Consider the following 22,202-nt stretch of genomic DNA (forward strand, 5'->3'; position numbering starts at 1 on the left):
GAAACAAAGAAACCAGAAAGCAGGCAGGAAAAGCAGCACGAAGTGGGGAGGGAGGGAACCGACTGCTATTCCCACCCTAAGAAGCACTTGGGTCCTTCATGCCGAGCTTCAGGTCCACTCAGTGGAGCAAGAGCAGGAGGACCAGCAACTTCCTTCCAGGCAATCTGGCGAGCCCCTGAGGGCCACAGAGCCACACCTGTGATCTTCTTGTTCTTCAATGCAAAGTTCTCCCAAAGAAGTTTCCAAACCTTGAGGCTATGTCATGTTTCCTACATCCACACTCTGTGTGATCATCAGCCCTCATAGACGTTTTGTAGAGCATCTCTCCAATGCATCTTCAAACGATTTTCTCTCTGCCCCTTAGGCAGACTGGCCTGCAGCAGCAAGGTCCCACTAAACTGGAAACAACTTCTAAGTAGAAACCAGGCTTTTCGACTCTGAACAGTGCAGGGCACTCACTGGGCCACTGATAAACGAATGAGTGGGTGGTCTTGGGCTTCATTAAGCACCACTACCATACCCTCAAAGCAGGTCTGCCAAAATGATTAGTTAGTCATCCACCATGCAGGAGAAAGTAGTACTTTAACTTGCCTGCCTCAGAGAGTCCCAAGCTTGGGCCACAAAGGATGGTGATTGGCCAAAGGGTCAACAGTACCAATGCCCTCCCAGGACCTGGCCCTGGACAAAGTTCCAAGATCCAAAGAACTCAAAAGCAGCCCCAAGAGAATTTACTTCTTGCCTTTGTGCAAACTACCAGGAAACTTAGCTCCATGGAGGTAAGGACGCGACTTATTCACTACTTTATCCCTCGTCATGATACCTGACATGTGGTCAGTGCTTATAAGTATCTGGTGGCGGGTGGATGGAAGAGGAATGGATGGATGTGGGAATTAATGGATGAAAGAGTGGGTGAGGGAGTGATCAGATGGGCAAGTGAAAGAAGAGAGAAAGATGATTTCTTGCCACATTAGTAACGATTTAGTGACTGGACAGGCAAGCCACCAAGATGATTTGTGCTTCATGGCTACCCTAAACTTATCCCCAAAGTTATAATGAAGAATAATAGATTTTTGTTTCCATATAGGTCTCTATAAGATAGAATGCTTAATAACTGATTTTTTTTTAAAAAATTACTCTTACAATTTTGACTATGAAAATATGAAGTGGATATTATTATTCTTTGGTCCCTATCAAAGAAGGAGATAACTAATCGTAGAGTCTAGATGCTTGTAACTTCCTCTCTTTGGACTAAATGGCCACATATTAAAATGATCATACGATCATAAAGTCAGAACCCCAACTGATATAAATTTGTAGAACAGGGATTTGCATAGAAAGGAATTACAGAGCAGTTGAAAGTTATGCTCTAAACCAGACTGGCCAGTATCAGGTACAAGTTGTACGACTTCGGTTAAGTTACTTAACTGTGTCTATTTCCTCATCTCTGTAAGGGAGATAACACCTACCTTACCCAGTCATGGTCACAACTGAATTATATTCCTTAAAAACTGCATCTACTAAGTACCATGTTAGATGTTGTTGATCATTATTAACAATTCCTATTAGAATGGGAATTTGGCAAAAATTGGCTTGTTATATAAACTCTGCATTTAAAAAAAATAATAAAATGATCAGATGTTTCATAATAAGTGGGACACTGGATTAAATCCAGGTCATTCCATGGGACTCTTTCCAGGACAACCTGGGAGGCCACGGCCACCACTGGCTTGTCTGACCTGGACAACCCAGCGGCCTCACCAGACAGCGGAGGCGGCGGGAAGCATGCCTTCCATCTGTAATCCTTTTTCAAGTCTGACAACTCTGCAACAGTCCTATATGGTTATGGGCACTATACTAACACATCACAGAAAACATGGCACCCCCCCACCTCCTTTTTCCACTGAAAACAGCATAGCAACTGCAGATCTGATTCACACTAAGCCTTTTATCATGATAAACTGTTAATAACCAGAGAGTTTGTTCTCTATGAAGTAAGCGTGAGTAGAGGTCAGCCAAGTTTCCCCTCAACAAACATTTCAGAAGATTCACTGTGGCATGTGTGCCTGAACTGTATAAGACACGCCCCTGAGCCACAAGGGAAGGCAGGAAGCAAACCTAATATTCAGAAGCACAACTGAACAATTTTCCAAGTGAGACGATCTGCTGAGGGCCAGAGCCCTTTGTCCCTGCGTGTGATGTGAAACGGTGCATCCTGACGGCAACTCGGGCTGACGCTCAGTGCCGTCTTCTCAGAAAAGGAAATGCTTTTGGTCCTGCCTAGTAGGGCTGCCCTTTGCAAGTCTCCACTGTGTCACACTCCTTTCCCAATCCTGAAGCCCTAAAATATATCCGCAATTAATGTATTTCATGTGTCCTAAGATGCACATTTTTTGTTTTAACATTTCTCCTATTGGTCCGCATATACAATAGACACTGTCTTAAAATTAACTGGCAGAGTTTTTCGTGTCTTAGTATTATACAAGGACAATATGTGACCTGCAAACTACGGTGTCTTGAATGCGATTACATATGCGCTTACAGTTCACTCCTGTAGTGTTTCATTCTGCATGTGATGATTCTGCGTTAGAGGTTCTCAGAGGACAGTTACCAAATGCAATCCTCTTTTTAGTGTCACGTCCAACAGGGCACTTAAATGCCTCACAATGGTGGCATTGCCGAGAGCTGAAAGCACTTGCTGAAAAGTTGCTTAGAATCTCATGGCTTCAGTGACAACTAGCTAATTGTGCTCTAAATGTTGATCTAAATAGCTATTCACACAGAAAGAAAAGGCAATAAGCAGCAGCCTCAATCCATTTCCAGAAGATTTCTTCCAGGGCATGATATGTGCACCTTTTATTCATGATATGTAGCCTCTTCCTATTAATCTACTCAACCTAACACACACCTCAAACTTCCTTTCGAAACTAATGTTCCAAATCTCTAGCTTTTTTATTTGCAACATAAGGAAGTAACAGAAAAGGCTACACTGCCAAGGACAAAGGATAATGCCTCAGGAACTGAGTTAAATGACTGTGCGTCACATGGGAACCCCCACAAATCGAGAGCTGCCGGGACAAAGAACTGCATTTGGCATCCAAGAATGTTTTGAATTTCTAACTACTTTGACAAAGAAACCCTAGTGAGATGCTGATTAAGAAACACTGTACCGGTGTGTGGGGACAACTCGTCCAGCAGCTTTACCATGCCTTCTCCTTGCTTGGAAGTCCACATCTTGATGGGGGATCCGCCTCCAATTCTGCGGTATTGCTCCTGAATTTTGGGGGTTCGGCGTTTGGCGATGATTGGTGCCAGCTTACTAAATCATTTAACATGTAGGGAAGTAAATTTTATTCCACATTAGCAACCTCAGAAACATTTTCTTCTCAATAAAGAAAAGATAAGCAAAATTTTAAGAAGAGCCTGACAAGATCAAGCCTTTAGAAACAGAACCCTGAGGTCACTGACAACAGCCAGCAATTTGGCCTAGATTAGAGACACAAAACTAGACACTATCTGAGGCACAGCCGCCTCTGCCCACAAGTTGTTCCACCAGCACACCCTGAAGATTCAGGACACCAAACACCTGTGCAGAGACGCTGGACATGTGCCAGCCACTATCTTCACACCTCTTGATCCTGAACCTAGCAGGAACTAGGACATAAAAAATATTAGGAAGTACACATTCGTCTTAATTTAAGAAAATGCATATTAATTCTACAGATGTACTTGCATATGTGAGCAAAGATATGTACACAAGAATGTTCACTGTAACACTGTAAACAACCTAAACATGTGTGTGTATGTATGAAGGACTAGATATGCATGGACTATTTCCTCCAGGGTGGATAACTGGGAGACTAGAGGCCAAGGTGAAAGACACATTTGCTTTTTACTTTGAACAGTTTATTCTATTTGCATTTTTTTATCCTATGCATGTATAAACTTTTCATTACAAAAACTTATTTTAAACGAAAAAAGAGCATATCCTTCTTATATCTAATAGAAAATAATAATGCTGCTCTAGCCACTACCAGATATGCATTAAAACCATTTATTTTTTTGAAACTATAGAACTGAGATACATGTAAGGCAAAACACATTGCACAAGTTATGAACAAATGCAAGTGTTTATGTGTATCTTACTTTTGAATAGGAAGTGTCATGAGGTCTCGGTCCAAGAAGAGCCTCAGAAGGAAGTCATGAACTTCTCCAAGGGTTTCAGGGCCTCCCATGTTCAGCATTAATATTCCTGTTTTCGGCTTTCTACAAATAAAATGCAACAGTTGATTTGTAATACTTCTTATTTTCCTTTAGGGTAGAATCTTGGTCCAGCTAGCAAACTCTCATCTAATCTGTTAGAAGCAAAGGTAAAAACATACAGATCTTTTCACTGCCATCACGTGGCTACCTATCTGCAAATGCAGGAGGCCTCCAGTTCTGCATGGTCCCAGCTCAGACTCTGGCCTTCATGTCCTAGCTCCATCCAAGGCACCAACCTTCAGCAGGCTCGAAATGTTTCCCTATTAAACTGGCAGCGCTGTACCAAGATCCCAATCTTCAGGGACTGAAAGTCACGAGAGAAATCTAAAACTGTCCTGCAGCTGAAGCACCTGTTCATGTGAAAGCCTTATGGATACACAGGTTACCTGACCTCTCCAAACTTTAGTATCCTCATCTGTAAAATAAAGAGTCCACCACCAACATCAAAAGGTTGTTTTGAGAATTAAACGGATAATGTCCTTAGTCATTTAGCATGATCTGGCACACAGTAAGTTCTATTAGACACAGAGAAGCCATTAAACCTCCACAGTATACCAACCCATCTCCCACTCTGCTCCTTTCTCTTTAGTCAATTATTTACTACTGACAAATGATTTCTTACTACTCTGCCTCCTTCTCCAGAGCCTGCCTTCTTCTTAGTCCTTCTTCAGTGTCTCCCGCTATAATAAACTACAGTTCTCACTTTACACTCAGCCCTCCATTCTTCATCTAAATCCACGGGTTAGGTAATTCCTGTAAGACACTGCTGTAACTTACTCAAATTAGTCCCAGGCTAAAGAATCAAGCACTGAATGAGTAAGAAGAAATAGCGAAAAGAAAGCAAAACTCTGTAACAAAAGTTTTAGGTCAAGCAGCTTCTGGGAAATTAAAAACACAAAAAGACAGCAAAAATGCACACTTCTAAAATCCAGAGCAGCTCTGGAGCCTACGTAGCCCAAGGTGAGCCAGTCCAGGAGGAGTTCTCTACTCCCTAACCCCACCAGGGGGCAAAGTGAAGCTGGAGCAGAGAGAGAGCCTGCTGTGTGCTTCTGGGAGCCACAGAAGACCACGACTAGAGATTCTGAACTATGAGGTCAGAGCCTGAGACAGTACTGTGGAGAACTGGGGGCCTGTGTGTTCCCATGAACGGTGGCCACTGATGGCAGTGAATGAGTCTGCAGGTGCAGAACTAAAGGACAAGGAGTGTTTCTTCATTCATCCTTTTTTTTTTTGCATTAGAAAATTTAGATATAATTCACACACCATAAAATCTGACATTTTAAACTTTACAATTCAGTGGCTTTTAATATATTCACAAGGGTATGCAACCATCACAACTATCTAATTCCTGAACATTTTCACCACCCCACAAAGAAACCTTATACTCATCACCCATTCTCCCTCAGCCCCAGCAACTCCCCAATCCACTTTCTAGGTCTATGTATTTGTCTATTTAGGACATTTCATAGGAACAGAATCATATAATAGATAGCCTTTTGTGCCTGGCTTCCTTTACTTAGCATAAAATTTTCAAGGGTGTAGGCTGAATCAGTCCTTCTTTCCTGTTTACGGCTAAATAATATTCTGTTGCATGGATCTACTCTCCATTCACTCTCGATAAAGCAGCTGAGAAATAAGCAGCCTGACGTTTATCTAAAACACCATTATTACAAATGCATTTTCTAAATCTCCTCCATCAAGACCACCTCTAGCTACCATAGTAACTAAGCCAATGCTGTCAAGATGGCTCTCTTTTGGAAGATTATTCTTAATGTGTTCTAAAACTAAAGACATGATGACATTCGAATTGCAATTTTTAAACAATTGTTAACAACATTTGGCAACAATATTAGGCAGCACAGTATGTTAAATTTATACAGGTGGAAACCATTTTCCTGATCACACACACTGTAGGTGAATAAAGTGTAAATATGAATTCTTAGCCTAAATTTTCAAAATAAGAACCAATTCATAGGGAAAGGGAAAAGTTCCATTACAATGAAGTCAGGGATTTTCTCATTTAGACCCCATTATAAAGATTAACTAAGTTCACTTTTCACATCATGGTCTCAGACTAGGGTTTCTCAACCTCAGCACTACTCACATTCTGGCTGGATCATCCTTTGCTGTGGGGGCTGTCTTGTGCACTGTAGGAGGTTCAGTAGCAACCCTGGCCTCTACTTACTAGATGGCAATACCACCCACCCCACCCCAGCTGTGACAACCAAAAATGTCTCCAGACACTGTCAAATATGTCCCAGGCTGCAAAACGCTCCCCCACCCTCTCTTAAGAACCACTGTTTTAGAGGAAGGGACTTTAACCTCCTTTTACTAAACTAAGCAACTATTGTGAAGATGTCATTGTTCTATACCTTTTCCACCCCCACTGACCAGAAGTCCCATCAATGAATTAACAAACTGGTATTTGGTTTTCTTTTCTTTATACCTCAAAATTCCAGATTCATTATATTGTGAAACTGTAATATTCCCTTAATCTTTCTACTTAGACCACCAGTGCCCTCCTGGGATCCTGTCTTTCACCCTCAAAATCTGTGACTCACAATAAATTAAGCACATTTTTCCATGGATTGCTGCCAGTTAAGAGATTACTGGTTAAGAAACTCGAGGCTAAGAGACTTACCTAAGCCACGGAGGGTATCAATGTGCAAACGGGATTTAGAACTGTTTTTCATCTATAACACCTGAGCTCAGAACAAGAGTGGCTTTAAATGGGACATTACTCTGCCCTGCAAACCTATGTTTTGCAAAACATGTTCATCTTATACATGAAAGAGATGCACACAGTTTAAAAATATCTAAATACACGTGCACTTAATTCAAAACGGTGTTGTGCATGACGAATGGCGCATTAGTAAGCCGTAGTCTGACACCCCTCTATTCCAGAATGTGAAGAGCAAAGCTTTAGTCAAGAGACTCTGTCCCTTCTCCTCTCCAGACAAAGCACATCTGAGACCAAGGTCTGAATGGGTAAGTTCTCTTTGTTTCAATGTAAAAGTGTATAGAGTAAAACATTTAAAACTTCTCATTTCAAAAGGTTTCAACATTTTGCCATTTTTATATTCTAAGACTCTCAAATATCAGGTTTTTCCTTTGAACTATTAATTGTACATAACAGAAACTTAAGCTCATCAATTAATAAAGCAATAGAGTAATTCTATTCTACCATATACAGTCAGCACCAAGATAAAGAAACAAATCCCAGCTCCTCATTAAACCTACGAGATGTAACTGGCCTGAGGATCTAAGCTGCCTCTAGACCAGGGTCTGGCAAACTACAGCCATATGCCAAAGTCACACCCTCCTCCCCTACTACCTGTTTTTATAAATAAAGTTTTATTGGAACACAGCTCTGCTTGTTTACATATTATCTATGGTTGCCCTCACATTCTAACAGCAGAGTTGAAGAGCAGCAAAAAGAGACCAAATGGTCCATGAAGCCTAAAAAGTTTACTGTCTAGCCCTTTATAGAACAAGTGTGCTGACTCCTGGTCTAGCAGTGTCCAGTCTAGCATCATCCAGTCTAGTCTAGTCTAAGCACTAAACAGCAAAATGCCTTCATAATGTGTAGCATCAGAATCATTCACAAAGAGGAGCTGGCCAGGTGGCATGGTGGTTAAGTTTGAGCGCTCCAATTCGGCAGCCCCGTGTTCACTGGTTTAGATCACAGGTATGGATGTACGCGCTGCTTATCAAGCCCTGCTGCGGCAGGTGTCCCACATATAAAATAGAGCAAGATGGGCACAGATGTTAGCTCAGGGCCGCTCTTCCTCAGCTAAAAGTAGAGGATTGGCGGCGGATGTTAGCTCAGGGCTAATCTTCCTCAAGAAAAAAAATTAATTAAAATAAAATAAAATAAAAAAGAATGATTCACAAAGAGACTCACCACTTCATCATCTCTAATACCCAAACATTAGAAATAACCTATATCCCCCATAATATGGGACTGAATAAATTATTATTTATTAAATTACTCTTAAGCTGTTAAAATAATTTATAATATTTATATTTATATGGTGACACAGTAAATAAAGAGGAAGCTATAAAAATAGTAGATGTAGTATTGTCACATTTGGTAAATATCTACTAAGTGAATATTAATAGATATATAGAGACAAAATATTGGGTGGTGAGATTATCAGTGATTTTTTGATCCTTTTCTGCCTGTCTGTATTTTCTAAAATGAACTTATTTCTTCTGTATAAACACGATATAAAGTTACTTAATAGAATTTGCATTTTTTAAGATTCTTATTTAATTTTAATAATTTAATATTAAGGCTACTTATATTATTGCCTTTTGCCACTAGGATAATATATTACTGAAATCATTTTTCTTCCAGGTTCCACATCGAATCAGTTCTTCAGGTTACACCAAGTACCCCAAGTACTTAGAGCACTTTGTACTATGGCTGAGGTGAGAAACGAGCGACTGTGGGGGACAAGGAGGAAGGGTAGCCTGCTCAACATGCCGCCAGGATGGAGACAGTGTCTGTGCTTCTTGTCTTCCTCATCAGATTCCATCGTTTAGGAGGAGAGAGAGTTGAAGGAAGAGGATTTGGGGCCCCGCCCCTAATGCTCTATCCCCTATAAACCTCAGTTTATTTAGTGCTCAATGTACCCATGATTATACAGTGTAAAACAACACAAAATAAGACTACTTTATTTTCAAAGCTGTATAACTTTTACAGAACATCTCGTCTACCAGAAAGATGAAGGTGTTAAGAGTTCATAGCTACTTTCTTTCTTTCACTCTGCCTAGTGTCAAAGTGCACTGTTTTTCTCTATGTTCTCATCCAAACAACTGCCCTTTATAGTCTTCTGTTGCCTCTGTACCTGAGGAAGACTTGAGAACAGATGTGGTTTCTATTAGGGAGAAGGACACCCAGCAACAACACCATGCCTGCTGACGTCCACCCACAAACAGCAGAGCTGAGGTATGAAACACGTACTTTATTTCTTTAATAAGTTATAAATCTTATTACGGCATTTATAATTATGTTCACTGTGTTAACAGATGAAAAACGATGGTAGAGTTTACCATAGAAATTCTTGGTAGATTAGCTATCCTTCATCCTGTACAGGATAATACATTTCTAGGTATAATTATGTTAGGTTCACAAATACATTTCCAGCATACATATAATTTGTGTTACCTGACATATTCCAGAAGTAAATTCCTACACAATTTGCAGACTATACTCAACTCTGTGTCCTTTAACAAAAGCCCTGTGGGATTTTTACTTGTCAATCATACCTCAACAAAGCTGGAAAATAAATAATAACTTAAAAATCTGTAAAAATTCAAAAAAAATCTTAAAAGTCCTATGGGGATGAAATCTGTAGTTTAACAGCTATTGAAAGGAAGCCAAGAAAATAACAACACTCCTTACATACTGGGTTTTCCCAGCAACGTTCCTCCTAAGTCACATGTACCCACTGGTATTTGCATCAAAAAAGAGAAAATCCTTATCAGCATCTAAAATTGGATTCATACCTCTCCCCAGGTTGAACTTGCGGTTTGGGGCTTCTGGCACGTTGGGCTGTTTCTGACGCTCCTGCCGCTGTGGCTGCATTCAACTGGCACCTCCACGGCTGACGGGCCCTTGAGCTGCCATGCACTACTGTGACAAAATTAAAGTGGCAGAATGAAATCTAGCTGGAAAGTAATTTCTTTTGAAGAGGTCCTCAGAGCACAATTCCTGGATTTAAAATTTAAAGAAATGCTACAGCAGAGGTGATTTTCCCAGCATTTCTCTGCAGGCAGGTGAAGGCCCTTAAGGGAATGTGGTGGCGCCCCCTAGGATGACTTATCAGGACCTGCAGAGAGCCTTTTTAGAAACAACACACCTTCTTTCCCCGCTTTGGTCATAAACTTTGATATGATCCCTCATGAGAATCACTGCACGTTATGAAAGTTACTGATGCAAACTGTATGCAAGCATGCAGGCTGCATGCTGCTCATATGAAAGGTGAGAAGCCTACAGACAAGGTTAAGAACCAGATTTAACGCGTGGAAACTGGGTCAGTTTTCAACCAGTTGCATAGGTCCCTGGCTACCTACAAGCCTTCTCCAATAAAGCACCAGTGCTGAGAACCCCAGGACTGACCCTGGACTCTGACAAGTATGTGGCCTGCATAGCTAAGGATTCATGGAACCCTAGAGTCCATACACTACATTCCTGACCAGGCTGCCAGTACTCAGGACCCCAGAATTCCTTGCTCCAAAGCCCCATCCCCACCTCCAGGGTCTGCAGAGGCCTTTTTCCTGGGTCCATCCATCTGAAGGCTCATCATGCTATCAGTGTAAGCAACTCTTGACCTGAAGGGTAGCCAAGAGGTGGCTGTCTGCAGGGTCAAGAATGGAGCTTGAACATACAGACTGGGGTGTCCACACATGTGTATGGACAACTCTTCACAATGCGGGACAGAGCCAGCAGTGGGAAGAGAAGCAGGGAAGCCTGCAGCCCAGAGGCAACTCTCTGAAGGCCTCCACATTCCTGCAGGCACTCAGAAGAGTTTGAGAGCTCACCATTCCAGGTCATTATGAAGGTCTGTTTGTCAGTGTAAGATAAGAGAATATATTTCAGTTTGCTAGCTTACTATTCCATGTATGCTATATGGGTCTCCATTTGAACTCTTGTCCGGGGCTGCACAAGAGTTAGTGGTGGGCTTGGAGAACCCACCTGAATTGAGGAATCCATGGGCCATACTCAGTTGTAGCCCAACACTGTACACATGACCTCCCTTCCTCATTCTCAGACTAACAGGCTCAAAACCAGCTCAAGATCAGTCAGCTTCCCTCCTCCTACTTGTGAGTCAAAGGGGTCCTTTGACGGGAGGAACTTGGCTGTGGACCAGAAGCTCTGACTCTGAATCCAGCTCTGCCACTTACTAGTAAAGTGACTGGGGCCAGGTTATAATCTCTCTGAGCCTTAGTTTCCCCAGCTGTAAAATGATGACACCTTGCTATCAGGATCCTTGTGAGGATCACAGCAGATAAGACCAGAGAAGCATTCTGCACAGTGTCTGCCACATGATTAGTGCTGGCATTAATCATTTATAAGTTTCATTTCTAAGTGTCTAGAGCATAGCGACTACACCTGCTCTGATTTTTATCACCAAGCATGTCTATGAAATACAGGAGAACGGTATCTCCAGGCAACTTAGATTTCCAACTATCTAGATTGTGCACATTCCCAACAGAGCCAATTACATGACCTTGTGCTGAATAATCCTTATCAATTCAAAGTGCAAGTGCAAAGATTGACATATCAAATGAAGTCTCAAACCAACTCACATCTCCTTATTTTGGACAAGTTCAATTCTGAACTGCATGATGAGATTTAACCAGGTTCTCAATCACGTCGCAATGCTGCCAGCAATTCCTTATAGGAATGAGATTATATCAGATTCCATGGGGTATGAGAACAGAACTTTGGCATTCCATAATTTGACTGCTGGTTATAAAATAAGATTTCCTCTTGTGAACCTTAAAAAAGGGGTCGGGGAAAATACGGGTGAGACTAGAGTCTCCAAGTAGTACATTAGTATTTCCTAGTACAATTTGGGAGCTGGGAGCTTTTCGATCTGCCGAACTATTGCCATGCCCTCCAGTCACAAAATTCTCTTCTCTGTGGTTGAACAAATCCTCAGAGGAGGGGGATGCTGCTAATAATGGATCCTTTCCGTTCAGGATTTAGGGTTAATACATCCACCTCTCAAGGACTTCTCTAAAACACACCTCTCCCCTAGTGATCTGAAGGTTGTAGAGAAACAATGAGTGTCTTCTGCCAAAAGATTAGTGTTCAACTAGCTGACGGAATTTAAAGTAATCATTCAAACAAAGGATCAACTCCTGAATATACTCAGCTCACAGCTGAAGAGAAATCCAAAGGCAGAGGTAGCATTGTGTGGTTTAGAGTATGTGTTCTGGAGCCAGAGAGATCTAAGCAGAAATCCCAGATAAGACCAACACGCTGTGTGGCAGAGCCTGGGCAACTCCCTGAGCCACTCCTAGTCTCATTTTCTCATCTGTAAAAGAGTGATAAGGCCATCATTGCAGGGCTGTTGTGAAGATTAGAAAAAAATCTACATCCAGCCCCAAGAACAGTGCTCGGCGCACTACATGTGGTTAAACAGGAGGTAAGAATACTTGCCCACTTATGAACTAAGACCGGGTATTTCTAACCCTACTGTTGACATGAACAACCGGTCTACCTTTGAAAAGCCCACAAACAATGAAAGCTACAAAAATGAGGGATCTGCAGAAGAAAAGATGATGTAAGAAATGAAACTTCACCAATCCTGGACAACCCCAATAAGTGAATCATTCAAAAGAATACCTGTGACTTACGAAGTTCACAGCTATCAACTGGTTCTCCAAAACCAAATTATTTAGTATTTTGGATATTTTGGGGTAGGGCAGGGGAGGGCAGAAAGCAAGGTACACAAGTACGTAAATATGATAAAGCCCTTTTCTATCACATAGAAGATGAAGATTACTTCAAAAGGTACTTGGGGGAGGAGGCTTTAAAAAAAGAATTGTTATTTTCTGGTATGGAGCCAAAATGTCCTACTGTCTTCTACTTAAACACTGATACTCTTTCTTATTATTCTAGAATTTTTTTTTCTAATTACAAAAAACCATGTACGCCCAGTGTAGAAAATTTGGAAAGAAAAACAATTCATTTTTCTAGCAACTTTCTAATAAAAAAATATATACATATAGTATATAGCCCACTCTAGGAAGCGTCTCATTAATTCTGTAATATGCTAAAATTGTAGAGTGTAAAACTTTGCTTTCCTTTTACTTTCAGAATTCATTTGCAGAAATACTACTTAATTTTTTCTAACCCAAATAATGCTCATCCTTTCATATCAAACATGATTACAGTCTTATAACTACATCTTAAAATCAGAGTCCATAATACAACTGGATTTCAAATCTACCTCTGTTATGGTTTCTGAATCCTTCCACTTAAGTTATTTATAACCTGGACAGCCAATCATTTAAAGTTTCTCATATTGTTCCATGACCTCAAATCTAGAGCCTGTCAGACTTTGCCACAGAAGGGTCGATGAAAGAAAAGATCAATTTGATCCTTCTTTCAGCCCCATTACGGGCTCTGTGCTTCCCTTTTTGAGAGACAATGCCTTTGGTCTCCTAGTGCCCTTAGTGACCTGATCCTCAATGTACACTGGGTACTTATTATTTTCCTAACAAAAGTACCTGTAATAAGATATGGAGGTTCAGAGTGGATTCTCTCCACCCCCTCTCAGTAGGTGCCAGACTGATGACTTAGAGAACTTCTTAGAAAAATAAGTCAGGTCTGTGTCCAGTCACTGTTCAAATGCATTAATTAAGCATCTTCGTATGTGGCAGCCTTTTCCATAATATCTTAAGATTTTGAGGTCCTGACGTATCTACTGCGTTCCAGGCACTGATACAGGCTTTACCTGGATCCAGTTCATTTTCATGGCAAGCCTATGAGGTATTACCTTTCTCCTTTTACGTTTACCAAAGCTCAAGGCAGGTTGAGTACCTTGCTCAAAGGGTCAGTTAGGAAGGCTGCAGGCTAGTGTCCCAAACAGGTGTGTCTGACCCAGGGTCCCATCAGCTCCTCCTGTGGACACAACTTACATCCCCGGTTTGCATCAGAAACGTGTGGGGTTGTCAATGGGTCTTATTTGTTCTCCACGCAGCTCTAGAAAACACTAGCCCAGGCTGCCCCGGGGTGGGTTCTGAAGCCAAGAGCAAGTGAACACTGGCTGATGCCAGGGGCTAAGGCAGAGCAGCAGTGGGCACAGTGAAACCCCCAACACCAGGGAGGGAATCCCAGGGCAGATGCCCATGGCGATGGAGGTGATGCTGTCTTCGTGACGGTCCCCTCTGTGGCAGGCCCTTAACACACCCTCCCTCCCGTACTCCTCACGCCAATCCTGTGACTATCATTATTCTGGTTGTACAGATGCGAACCAAGGCTCTGAGTTCAGCCACTGCTCGCAGCCACCCAGCTGACGGAAGGGACTCGGGGACCCCTCCTGGCGGCCTCCCAGGGCCCTCGGGTCACCCACGTTCCCCCTCTCGCCCCTCCCAGGAGAAGGCCCCTCGCCCCTTCGAGCGCAGCTTCCTGCGCAGCCCACCGCCAGTCCCGAAAGGCCCCAGGCCAGGGGGGCCCGGCGCGAGCCGCCCAGTGTCCCCGCCGTCGCAGGGACCCGGGCCTCGGCGGCGGCCGCGACACCTCCACTTACGTCGATCGCGGAGGAGGGCGCCCACAGACCGCAGGGCCGCAGCCATGTCGGTGCCGACCGAAATCATTCCCCGGGCAGCCGCTGCCCGGGAGCTGGGTTCCTCCCGCGGCACCGCGCTCAGCAGCGGGCCCCGCCACCGCCGCGCCGCACAGCACCTAACCGCCAACCCACGCCGCGTTATCTCGCGTGGCCGCGCCCTGCGCCCTCGCGGCGCGCCCGCTGATTCGCCGCCGGGCCTCGGGGCGGGGCCAGGCAAAGGCACGCTTCCCGCGGGGAGCCCGCCCCCATGCGGGGCCGCCCCCAGGGCGAGAAAGGGTGGGGGCTGCGCTAGCCGCCTCTCGGCACCGGCGCCGCGGTTGGGTGTCTGAAGACTTCCGGACCCCTGGTCGCCCTGGACGATGGCCCGCCTTGCGTGTGCCACCTTGACCATGGGAGGAACCGCGGCCACAACGCGGCAAAGGACTTTCCAGACATTTCCATTACTATTACTTATGGGGATGCTTTTGCCTTAGTTGTCCAATTTGCTTGCCTAGTTAACGGCACAAATGTGCCGACCATGTTTTGTTTTCAGAATAGGAAAAGGAACTATTTTGTATTAGACACTCATGACATAATTACTCAGTTTCTCTGGAGTATCTCTGTGTAGCGGAGTGTGACAGGTGGGACCAGAAAGCAAGCATTGTACTGTCAACATGAGAACTTTAGGAAAGCGAAGGCCAGTCCGGCAAATGCGTTTTTGGAGGGATGGTATGGTGAGGTTTGTCAGTATCCGTGTCTGTGCACCTTCACGGGGTACCCGCCTGCCCCAACCACGCACGCGGAACTTCCCTCATTTCAGGCCGTTCCTACATCCTCACTCCTCCCCCCGCCACCCTGCCCATAAGTTCAGTGCATGAGTATAAGGCCAACCCTTGGGACAGAAGGGTCTCAGGCATCATTCATTCATTGCGCATGTATTGAGCACCTACTGTGTGCACTGGAAAAACAGTCAACAGAGCAGACTGAGCTTATGTACATGTAAGCAGAAGGGGCTTACATGGAGGTTGGGGGAGAGACAGAATAGAATCACGATATGTAGTATTTTGACTGGTGATTCGCTTTAGAAAGAAGAATGAACTGATGTAAGGGAGATGGGGGAGGGGACGCCAATGTAATTTGAAATAGGGGACTCAGAGAAGTGCTGACTGACATTTGGGCAAAGGCCTGAAGGAAGTAAGGGGGCAAGCTGTGTGGAACATTCCAGAAGATGGAGTCTAGATTGAATTGAATACTTGTTTTCTGTAGCTAAAATGAGTGCTCTTGACTGAGTTTACTTACTATTAAAGTTAGTCCTTCGTATGGTTATAAGCCCAATATCAAATGTCAAATTAAATGGATTGCCTTCCATATTACAGACATGATGTTCAAATCCACGCAGGAACTATTCCCTGAGAAATGGACGGTGAAACGTGCTCCAAGTATCAAACTGATTTTCTGTACATTTTGCTAACTCTCCACTCTCATAAGGAAAATTACATTAGTTTAATTTGCCCTTTAAAGAGGTGATCTTAATAAATAATACATTTCTCTACGTAAAAGCTAAACCCATTTCTTTTAAATAAACTACACAAAAAGGCTCCACATTTTGAAACATGCTGGAAAAACTGTGGACAAGACCAGAGAACCAGAAAAGGCCAAGGGTTTTAGATGTCTGAGCAGCGTGGGCTCTTCTCAGCTACCCCTGGAGGCTCTGGATAAGTCATCCCTAATCATGGGGGCTGTACCCTTCCTGTGGCGGGGAGATAACCGGGATCTTCTGCCCCTCCCAGGGACACTGATGATTAGTGACGAGGCACAAAGGTCCCAAATGTCACGTAATTGACAGTTGGGATGAGTTAAATTTGTATCTGACCAGAAAAGATAAAGGAACCAGCAAAACCTGCTTTACTAACTATATCAACGTAATAGCATTTTTAGAAATGAGTTGGCACCATTTCACCCATTTTATTCACATCTTGTACTTTCATTTTTACTTTTAAAAAACTCATTCAAGATTCCTCATATATAAAACCTCCTGACGCACATATAAAGACTCACAAATTATAAACGAAAACAAGCTTCGTTATTGTTTCCCCAACAGAGAGTGCCATAACACTTCCCATTTCTAATCTGTGGCTTCTTTCTTACAAACATCAAATAAAACAGCTTTCTGACGAGTAAATTTTTATGTTCTTATGAAATGAAAGGAGATAAAATGTGCTTTATGTCAGTTCTTTTCAAAACTGATAGAAAATCCTTAACCCAGAAATTGTGAACTCTGAATATGGGTTTACTGAGAAAAGCAGGAAAGCTCTTGACAGGCTAAAAGAAACTTGCAAAACTCTATGAGATTTTTATATATATATATATATGCCCAGGTTTGTATATGTGTATGTGTTGTATATGTATATATACATATTTATATATGTATATGAGATTTATATATATATATACACACCAAGATATGTATATGTATTTATACATATATACCAGATACGTATATGTATGTGTGTGTGTATATATATATGCATATATATACATTTTCTTCGAGCTTCCATGTCCGTAACAAAATTGTATACCAATTCCCTTAGCAAACAGAAGGCCACAGGCACAGTCTCCCAGCCAAGCCGATAAGCGGCACCCTCCCCGTGAGAGAGAGGGTTTGTCTGAGCCCGGGTGACTTAATTACCGTGGGCAGACGGCAAACTTCCTTGACCTTCTCTGGGCTACAGGGACAGTTTTTTAGATTTCTTTTCACAGAAGGCCAGCCCTCCGAGGCCCCACTTCATGCAGGCAGGGGTCTGGCCCTCACTGCACTTTCCTCTCGGGGTGAGCATTCCAGGAGCTGGGTACAAGATTTTCACTTTGCGAAAATTCATGAAGTTGCATGCTTATGACGTAAGCCCTTTTCCATATGAATGTTATATTTCAATATAGCATTTTTTTATGCCCCTCAGAGCCTTTATCTGGGTTCAACTCTTGCTCTAACCCCCATCCCTAACCTAGTGAATCTGGCTTTGAGACCCTCTGACCTCCCTCCCCGCTAATTCTGATGCCTAGAGATATTCTTTTCACCCTCAGCTAAGATTTGGCGGGGGTGGGGAGGGATGGGGACAGGAGGATTATTATATTTGTCCAGTAAATATACTTGTTTGTAGTGGGGAAGAGGTGAGCAGAAGTTTCCCTGATAAAAATGAGTAATGCTTTCAGGCCGAGTGGAAGAAGGAATGCTTTTTCATCAAAGTGGTGTCAGAACTTACAAGAAGAGCACGACTGGAATATACTGAATGTGGGTGGGCACTATGGAGGCACAAGAGCACATGGCATCAGGACTAATGCATCCACTTGGCCACCGCACAGGGTACAGAAGGAGATGAAGCTGGGGAGAGAAGGCTGAGGGCCAAGCCTGAGAGTGCTAAGGACTTGGACCTTTGTTGGTAAGCTAAGGGATCACTGATAGTCATGACAGTCACTGAGAAGAGCGGCCTGTTCAGGGCTGTGCTCTGAGGAAAATAGTTGAGTAAGCCACGTGTGGGCCCGTGTGTACGAGAGGTGAGGCGGGAAGAGCAGATAGGAGTCAGTGGCCACAGTCACAGAAGAGGTGTTGAGAGGATTGAGCACGGGAAGTGAGGAAAGAGAGGACACCAACAGGCTGTTAATGGCACGCTGGAGGACGGAGGGAGGGCAGAATCAGGTAACTCCAAGGCCTCCAGCCTTGGCAAGGCCAAAAAAAAGAAACATGTTAGTCAGCAAGACAGCTGGTTTGAGACAAAGATAAGGGTACTTTTTTTATTGTGGTTGTTTTCATACTGTTTTGTTTGTTTTTACCTATGTTTTATGTTGCAGGAAGGACAAACAGGTACGGCTATCCAACAGGAAGTTTTACTGGTCATCTACATAGAAATAAGTGTTGAAACTAACTATTCATCCATTCATCATTTTTTTTTTAAGGAAGTTTAGCCCTACGCCAACATCTGCTGCCAATCCTCCTCCTTTTTTTTTTTTTTGCTGAGGAAGATTGGCCCTGAGCTAACATCTGTACCCACCTTCCTCTATTTTATATGTGGGACGCTTGCCACAGCATGGCTTGAAAAGTGGTGCTAGGTCCGCACCCAGGATCTGAACTGGCGAACCCCAGGCCACTGAAGTGGCGCAGGAGAACTTAACTGCTACACCACTGGGCCAGCCCCTCATTCATCATTTTTTTACAAAACAATTTACAGAGAATTCATCACTCTCCTTGCTAATTTGTCCTTCCTAACAGCTAGTAATTGAGCATTTCTTTCCTTTTGCTTATGTCTACTCCCTTTTGTCTTCAAATACAGAGTAAAGACTTCTGGGTAAAGATGGGGGCTTGAATATATGTATATAATTTCACTCTCTCCCCAAAACCCCACTAAAATGTCAACAGAGGTCTTGTTGGTAGTGGTGTTTTGTTTGTTTTCAAGCACAAACCTAACAGGATGGGGGAAAAAAGGGAACCACAGCAACAGAATTTTGGAAACTGGAAGGCAGGTGGATAAATGCTCAATGATTGAGCAGACCCAAGAAAACTAAATCCTAAGCTGGCCATCCTAAAATGAGAACCATCCAGATTTACACAACCGAATTCCTAGGCAGTTCAGGATTGGCAGCACCAGGTACTTCTGGCAACGGGATGAAAAAGAGAGATGCTAGAATGAGATGGATTCAAGTGGTTCAAGTCTGTTCAAGTGGTCGGACTACCCAGATTCCCCCACTGCAGCAGGCAACTGCCCCCACCCACCCAGCAGCCAACTGGAGGTTTGGTTTCTGGAGAGGGAATGGGGGCTCTGGACTGAAGATACCAGGCACATTTGAGAGCAGGGGCACCACCGAAAAGAGCAGAGTTTGGGCAACTACACTTATTGAAGGCACAGAGACCCAGCCCTCTCCACCTGTTTCCCCCACAGGAGACAGAAAGAGTCCGGAATTCAATCAGCCCAAAAGGAAAGACCTAAGGATACTGACACAGGGACTCCCTCACTCAACAGCCCAGGCAGCTGACCCTACATGGGGCTCACATCTCCCACCCACACACTTAGGGCATTTTAATCCCTATTCAGAATTCCCAGCAGATAACTAAGCGCCACTTGACATCTGAGGAAAGCCTTGTCAAAATTGACTATAGTGGAGCCATTTTAAATGGAGTCGGAACTGCCTTTCCAGAGAAATTCCCTTGCTGTCTTGAACTTCGGACTAGGCCAAACTTTTGCACTGGGCCAAAACGGCAATTGTTTCACAAGAACTTGTTTGAGAAGTCAGTGGGAGAACGGACCATCCTGATCACAATGATTGAGAATTGTGGACTTTCTGTAGAATCAATAGTCAATCAATATTTAGCCTAGACTAGCTCTCTGCCTCCACTGCCAATTAAAATTCTTTGTAATACAACCTCGTTTCTTGACCCTTAAAAGTCCCTGACTTTTACTCCCTAGTGGGACACCATTTGGGTTTCTACCTAAATCTGTGCTCCCTAAATTGTAGTTCTTGAGACCCCCAGATAAACTTGTTGCTTCTCTTGCAGTTCATGCCTCTTATTTGTTGACAGCCTCTAACAGGAAGGACAGAGACCCAAACAAACAGAAGAAAACAACATGGAGGAAACTGTGATGATGCACGAACAAGAAAACTTGGATAAGGGACCATAAAGATGTAACTTTCTGAGACCAGAATAAGAATTTTAAAAAAAAATTTACTATGCTAGCAGAGATGGGAAAAGTTGAGGAAAACTTCCAGAAACTAGCAAGCAAAAATAAATAAATAAAAGAAAATTTAAAAGGAGGTCTAATATCTAAATAATAGCAGTTTTATAAAGAAAACAAACAAAAACACCAGGGGGGCGACTTTTAATAAAACAATTTAAGAATCTTTTTCACAACTGAAGGGCATGACTTTCTGGATTTAAAGGGCCTATCAACTGCCCAGTGGAATGGATGAATAGTCCCAAGAAATATCATGAAATTTCAGAACACCAGGGACAAGATTCCAGAATAGACAGGTCATATATAAAGACCAGGTATGAGAATACTTGGGAATTCTTAATAGCAATGCTGGAAGCTAGAACACTAACACTAGATGCTAGGACTTCAAAATTCTGAGGGAAAAATGCTTTCTAACCCACATTTTTCTATGGCGGTATGGTTCAAGGGCAAAGACAGATTAAAAATATTTTTAGATATGGAAGATCTCAGTGAATTTACCTTCCACGAACCCTTCCTCAGGAAACTAGTGGAGGATGTGTGTCACCAAAATGAAGTGAACCAAGAAAGAAGAGAACATGGAATACAGGAAATAGGATGTCCAATACAGAAGGCAAAGTGAATACCTAGGATGACAGTGAAAGAAGATCCCGGGATAACAACTGTGTTCCAAGAAGGGAGGGTGACTAGGACAGACTAATGCAGAACCTCCAGCAGAAGTTTCTATGGGAAGATATAACTGATGGCTACCTGATGTATGACTATCTTTTGGGATTGAATAAATGAAAAAGAAAAATAGGATGACTATAATTATTGGGAAAATAAAAAGTTGGGCAGAAAAGAAAAAGCAATCACAGTATACTACACAGCCAACCCAAGTTATGATTCAACTAAGTTGGAAAGTTGGGGAGATGAGAAGGGTGCACATGAATGGTAGGGGCAGGGACAAGAAGCAGTGAAATCCTTTTTCCATAGAAGAACAGTGGATAATGTCTAAAACTAAAAAATCAATAAAGTAATATGAACATGCTATTTGGCGACATGGAGGTAAATGCCTAAAGACTAAGCTAAAACTTTCGAACACCTCCATTTCACTGAGCTGGGGTACTGAATTGTATTAAATACAAACTTGATTTTGACTCTAGAAACCAGCATCTTTGTCCTTCAGACTGTATGTTTCTTCAAAGATAATGTCCTTCACCTAACCATGTTAGTAACATCCATGAGGCAGAAGGAAACTTTTCAGCATAAGAAACCAAATCAGTTAATTGGTCAGTGATTACCAAATACTATTACAGTATTTGTACATCACGACATCCCTCCTTTTTTCTTACAAAGGCCGAATGAAATACACTAAGTTTAAAATAATTCAAGATTTAAGGTTTAAAACTTCATTCTGCCACTTAACAACTGTGCAGCTTTAGGCACATTTCTTAATCTCTCTCAGCCATTATCTCAGGGATAATAGGGCTAATATGAATTACTGGAGAGGTTATTGTGAGGATTAAAGCACACGATAGTGTGTGGCCTGACACAAAACACTACTGCATTGGTGGCAGCTATCATAATTTCAAGCATTTCTCGCTATGCCTTGAAAGCTATGTGGAAGCACATGCAGTGTTTTTGCAGCCATTGGACAGTCTCAGCCTTGCCCCAATGTTCCCATTCCAATTACAGAGATTAATGAGACATAATTAAGTGAGGACCTACAGTGACAATGAGAGAGGCTTAAGGTTGGATTTAGAAACAGGAGAGAGGTACTCAGCGATGATGAACCTCACTCTGCAACAGTCTCACCTGGGATACTTTTAAAACACATCATGGGCCCCTCCCTGATACTCAGATGCAACTGGCCTGGGATAAGGCCTGGGCACTAGTATTTTTGAGGTCCCCAAGTGATCCCAATATGCAGGAAAGTTACTTCTGACAGAGT

At 42.9% G+C, this 22,202-nt stretch overlaps 1 protein-coding gene across 8 annotated transcripts in view; it reads right to left on the reverse strand.

Moving 5' to 3' along the window:
- FECH (ferrochelatase) overlaps nucleotides 1–14,891 on the reverse strand; it is a 33,947-nt gene extending 19,056 nt beyond the window's left edge. For 3 of the 8 annotated variants that reach the window (XM_070627725.1, XM_070627727.1, XM_070627720.1), the window contains exons 1-4: nucleotides 14,532–14,762; nucleotides 9,775–9,898; nucleotides 4,144–4,263; nucleotides 3,168–3,316 (exon numbers count right to left, since the gene is read on the reverse strand). In XM_070627725.1, coding sequence (XP_070483826.1) covers nucleotides 3,168–3,316; nucleotides 4,144–4,263; nucleotides 9,775–9,898; nucleotides 14,532–14,598 — 460 coding nt within the window. In that variant the 5' untranslated portion in view covers nucleotides 14,599–14,762. Of the gene's footprint in view, nucleotides 1–3,167; nucleotides 3,317–4,143; nucleotides 4,264–9,774; nucleotides 9,902–14,531 lie in introns of all 8 variants that reach the window. The other 5 variants (XM_070627721.1, XM_070627722.1, XM_070627723.1 and 2 more) reach the window with 5 other exon arrangements.
- Nucleotides 14,892–22,202: the final 7,311 nt, after the last annotated feature.

Source organism: Equus przewalskii, chromosome 7 (genome assembly GCF_037783145.1).
Source record: "Equus przewalskii isolate Varuska chromosome 7, EquPr2, whole genome shotgun sequence".
Taxonomy (NCBI): domain Eukaryota; kingdom Metazoa; phylum Chordata; class Mammalia; order Perissodactyla; family Equidae; genus Equus; species Equus przewalskii.